At 38.9% G+C, this 4,951-nt stretch overlaps 1 protein-coding gene across 1 annotated transcript; it reads right to left on the bottom strand.

The window, feature by feature from the left end:
- Positions 1-252: 252 nt before the first annotated feature.
- On the bottom strand, positions 253-1,206 carry LOC125157064 (olfactory receptor 1468-like). The gene has a single exon (XM_047843294.1). It carries the CDS (start codon positions 1,204-1,206, stop codon positions 253-255), a length of 954 nt encoding a protein of 317 aa, XP_047699250.1.
- Positions 1,207-4,951: the final 3,745 nt, after the last annotated feature.

The following is a 4,951-nucleotide window of genomic DNA, read 5'->3' as shown; positions in this document are numbered from 1 at the left end:
GTACTGACTATACAGCCATGAGCTTATTCAGGGAGAGCTCTATGTAACTGGTAAAAAAATTGTGGAATAAAGGCACATTTTTGTTCTGTTTAATTATTGTTGTTTTTGATGGAGAGATGAACCTGATCTAGAATCTTGGACCTGGATTGGGGGGCAGGAAATGAATGAGCAACTACCATAGTAGCACAATAGCCTGAGGCTTTGGACCCTCTGTGTGCTAATCCAAGTCTAGAAAGTTGATCGAGGTGTCTCTTATGGTAGGGCTAACCACCTCCAGAAAAAGGTTTTCTTGCTGAATAGTCTCCTCAGTGCTCCTTTCATGTCCTTGTTCCTCAGACTATAAATGAAGGGGTTCATCATGGGAGTTACAATTGTATATATGATGGCAGCTACCTTATCCCTTTCTGCTGAGTAGGCAGAAGAGGGGAGAAAGTATACCCCAACAATGGATCCATAGAAGAGGGCCACAGCTGAGAGATGGGAGCCACAAGTGGAGAAAGTTCTCCACTTCCCTATGGCTGAAGTAACCCCAAGTACAGTGCAACAAATAATGGCATAGGAGACAATAATGAAGGTGAAGGGGATAAAGATAACTGCTCCCCCAACAACTAGGATTGTCAAGTCATTGATTTGAGTGTCTGAGCAAGCAAACCTTAAAATGGGTTCCAGGTCACAGAAAAAGTGTGGGATTTTTCTCTGATCACAGATAGTCAAGAGACTCAGCAGACTGAGATGCAGTATTGAGACAAGATTGGAGATGACCCATGGAGTCACTACCAACAGGGCACAACGCTTGGGGTTCAGTAATGCAGCATAGTGTAATGGGTGACAGATGGCAACGTACCGGTCATATGCCATGGCTGCCAAAAGGAAATTGTCCAGGTCCACCAGCAACATAAAAAAGTACATTTGTGTGAGGCATCCTGCAAAGGAGATGGTTGGGCTTTGGCTTGGGATGTCTGCCAACATTTTGGGGATTGTGGTGGTTGTGAAGCAGATGTCATTGAAGGATAGATTGGCAAGGAAGAAGTACATGGGGCTATGAAGGTGAGCATCATTGATAATAGCCAGGATGATAAGTAAGTTTCCTACCATGGTGACCAGATACATGCACAGAAACAGCATAAAGATGAGCTTCTGCTGTTCAGACCCCACAGTGAGTCCCAGGAGGAAGAATTTGGAGATACTTTGGTTTCCTTGGTGCATGGTTCTGCTGTGTCTAAAAAGGGAAAAATTCAGCCTCATTGTAAAATAGTAACATCACACAAGAACTGGTCAGAGACATTACATTAGATTATAGAATGGAATCAAGTCCTTGGAACCAGACAGTCCTGGGTCATATTCTCTTCCTATTAGAATACAAGCTCAACAAGGGCATGAATTTTATCTACTATGTTCAGTGCTGTAGACCAGTACTAAAGACGATGCTTGCTTGGCACAAGATAGGTGCCCAACAAATATTGGTTGGATTTATATAAGAATGAGTGAATAAATGAAAAAATTAATATTCTGAATTTATTACTAAATATTTTCATGACTTTGTTATTTGTGCTTTTATAACCCAATTTCATCAATTTTAAAATGTGGAGAATACTCACTTTACAAGGTTTTTGTGAGAATTGCAAGGGTACAAATACAAGGATGCAAAATGCCCACACCTATATTTTAGCTATTGCTGCACAAATGGTAGCTGGTATCATTCACTAATTTGGAAAAATCATAGGCAAAAAGAAATATTCAGAGAACATCTAACCCAGCTTCTGTCTTTGGGCAGCTGAGTGTTCAAAACACATAGGATGCTTTAGGTGATCATGTTTTAGTGTTCCCAAGACAGAGATGCCGCAATCCCTTTCCAGAACCTGATCCAAAATTTAAGCAATTAGCTCTTCCTCACATCTTCCTGAAATCTCAGTTTTTACATTTCAAAAAGAGGAAATTAATCATCTGAATTAAATGCTGCTGAAGTCATGTAGGGATGTCCACTGAGTTAAGCAACACAGAGGTAATGTTTAATGTTCTTAACAAGACCATTTATAGTGGAGTTGACTGGGCATAAACCAAAATGAAGATTTAAGGATAACACTTTAAGATCTAGTGTTTATTTAGGGCTTAGTATGTTGCCCACATGCTGCTAAGTGCTTTTTGTGGATCATCTTATTAAACATTCACTACAACTCTATGAGTTAAGTAGGACTACTAAGATGTTCCATTTACAGATGAAGAAATCAAGGATTAAAAAGGTTAAATAACTTGATGAAATGATACATAGCTAGTGTAGTGGTCAGGATGCTGAGCTCAGTTGGTCTGACTTCAGAGCCCTCTTGTTTAACCACTATGCTATATTGCCACAATACTGCTTATGTCTTCATGTTTGTGAAGAGCAAAACCTATGTTCTAGGCACAAAAGAGCTTGCTGAGCCAGTCAAAAGCTAGTAAGCAATGGAGCTGGACTTTGAGTCTTGATGTCAAAGTGTTTTTGCTATACGTGTGTAAGTTTAAATGAGAGCAAATGGGTTTACAAATGGGAAGGTTTGTCTTTGCATATTCCAATTTGCACCTTATCTAAGCTGCCATGAGATCCATTTTACATATTTGGTACTTACTTAAAGATCTTCCGTGTATTCATACCATCTTCCCAGTCCAACACAACTGGACTGCCATTATATAAATTCACATACTTCTGCTGGTTTGCTGTTTAACGTACTCTCTGAAAAAAAAAGGGGGGGGGTTGGCAGCACTAATGAATAGTTGGAGGAAAACTGTGTGAGGAATGCTGCATTTACTTAACAACACAATTTTTCCCAAGTACTATAGCGGTACTCATTTGCATACTAACAAATAAATATGCTAATTATAAGTCAGGCAGGATCAGGTCTGGTGGGACCTCTGCTAGGCAACATTTAGCCATTTCATATGTACAGAATGCACTGAAAATAATAAAGTGGCATATTATTATGTACATGTAATTTAGGCTTTTCACTAATGCAAATTCTATTAGCAAAGTTTGACAGTCCACATTTCTGTTGACCTTCTAGGCACCACATAAGCTAGTTCCATTTAACTGCTTGTTCTCTATTCTCAAGCTGGCACCATATCTTACAACCAAACACATAAGTATCTTCAGTCTTTCAAACTTTCTTGCAAGTTGCTAATTTTTAAAACTTTTTTAAAAAGTTTACTTATTTTATTTTGAGAGAGAGAGTGAGAGAGAGGGCACAAGCAGGGAAGGGCAGAGAGAGAGGGAGGGAGGGAGAGAGAATCCCAAGCAGGCTCTGTGCTGCCAGTGCAGAGCCCAACGCCTCGAACTCATGAACCCATGAGATCATGACCTGAGCCAAAATGAAGAGTCACATGCTTAACTGACTGAGCCACCCATGTGCCCTGCAAGTCACTAATTTGGCACAATTTTCTTGCAGTAAATGTGGGGAGCAAACGTTTATGTATTTAGGTTGGTGTCCCCTTCCTATGGAACTTACCCAGATATTTTATGGCTATTTCCAAAGCTATTCCAGAAAGAAACACTTCCAGTACTTCCACATAAAAAAAAATCAGTGATTTTTGCAGACACGAATGTGAACCTTTCCTCCTAAAACAGAATAAAGAGAAGAGGACTGGAGTAGAATTGAAACCTCAACTCGTAGTGGTGTTTCTGCTGCTGTATTTAGAAAAGCATCACCCTAAGGCTCGGGCAATCCTCTAGGCTCCTGATTAGAGACTACTCTCAAGTCTATCCTCTATGGACCAAGTCCTCCCTACTGTGATATATTGGTATTCACGGACTTCTTGGGATTTTTGTATATAATATATAAATTGTATATTGTTATATTTACATATAAATATCAAATATAATATATAAAATAAATATATGTAATATATATACATACATAAACATGTATGTAATGTGTATATATGTATGTATATATTATGCGTGTTTATGTGTGTATATATATACACATATATATACATGCAAACCTTATGCCCCTGTTGTATTTTTACTCTAGTTACAAAATGAAAATATCAACTACTTTTGAAGAAAAACTTCACCTTCCCTCATACCTAAGAGTTGCCTTTTACTTCTCCATGTGATCCAATAACAAACTGACTCAGGTGATATTTGGAGCGGATTACTAATAAAAGCAACACTAGAGTGCTTATTATTTGTCAGGCACTGTTCTAAGCCCCTCATGTATCTTTACTCAATTCTTATAATAAAATTGAGGGAGGTGAAAATATGACCCCTTTTTTCACAGATGAGGAACCTGAAAAAAAAATTAAGTGATTTGCACAAGGTCATACAACTAGTTGATGTTAGAGCAAAGGTTCTTACCAGAAACTCTTGTTCTTGCTCCCATTTTCTTACCTACTGCATTACACTCTCCCCAGTAATCATGGGGGAGCTCTAGAAAAAGAAAGGTTTCTGGGAAATTGGCTAAAAATTATCTTCTGAAAGTTGTCTCCTGTCATTCTCCCTCTCTGGAATCCCAGCAGAATTTGTCACTGCCTATTCAACTCTACTCCTATGTGCATTTCAGCTACCCTCTTTTTTCTTAATGTTATCATAGGAGGGATATCCTTCCTTTTATTAAAAACCAATCCCTTCATCTGTATTCTGGATCCCTTCCCCTTTTACCTTCCCAGGAGACTTATGCCATCAGTTGACTTCTTTCCTATATCTTCAACCAGTTCTTCTCTACTGGATTCTTCTCTCAGGTTTTAAACACATTATAGTCTCCTATGTTCAAACAAGTGAACACTCCACCCCACCCCGGATCCCTTAGCCTTCTCAGTTACTGAACCATCTTGTTCCTACCATTAAACACAAATTTCTTGAATTGTCTACATTTCTGTCTCCATTTCTTCACCTCAACCCACTCCAATCTGTCTTCTGCCCCACACAACTCCACTGAAATAGCTCTTGATAAAGTCACAATGACACCCATGCTGCTAAATT

The sequence above is a fragment of the Prionailurus viverrinus genome, chromosome X, assembly GCF_022837055.1.
Source record: "Prionailurus viverrinus isolate Anna chromosome X, UM_Priviv_1.0, whole genome shotgun sequence".
Classification (NCBI taxonomy): Eukaryota; Metazoa; Chordata; class Mammalia; order Carnivora; family Felidae; genus Prionailurus; species Prionailurus viverrinus.
The sequence above is the reverse complement of the archived record's forward strand: the minus strand, read 5'-3'. Positions and strand labels throughout refer to the sequence as shown.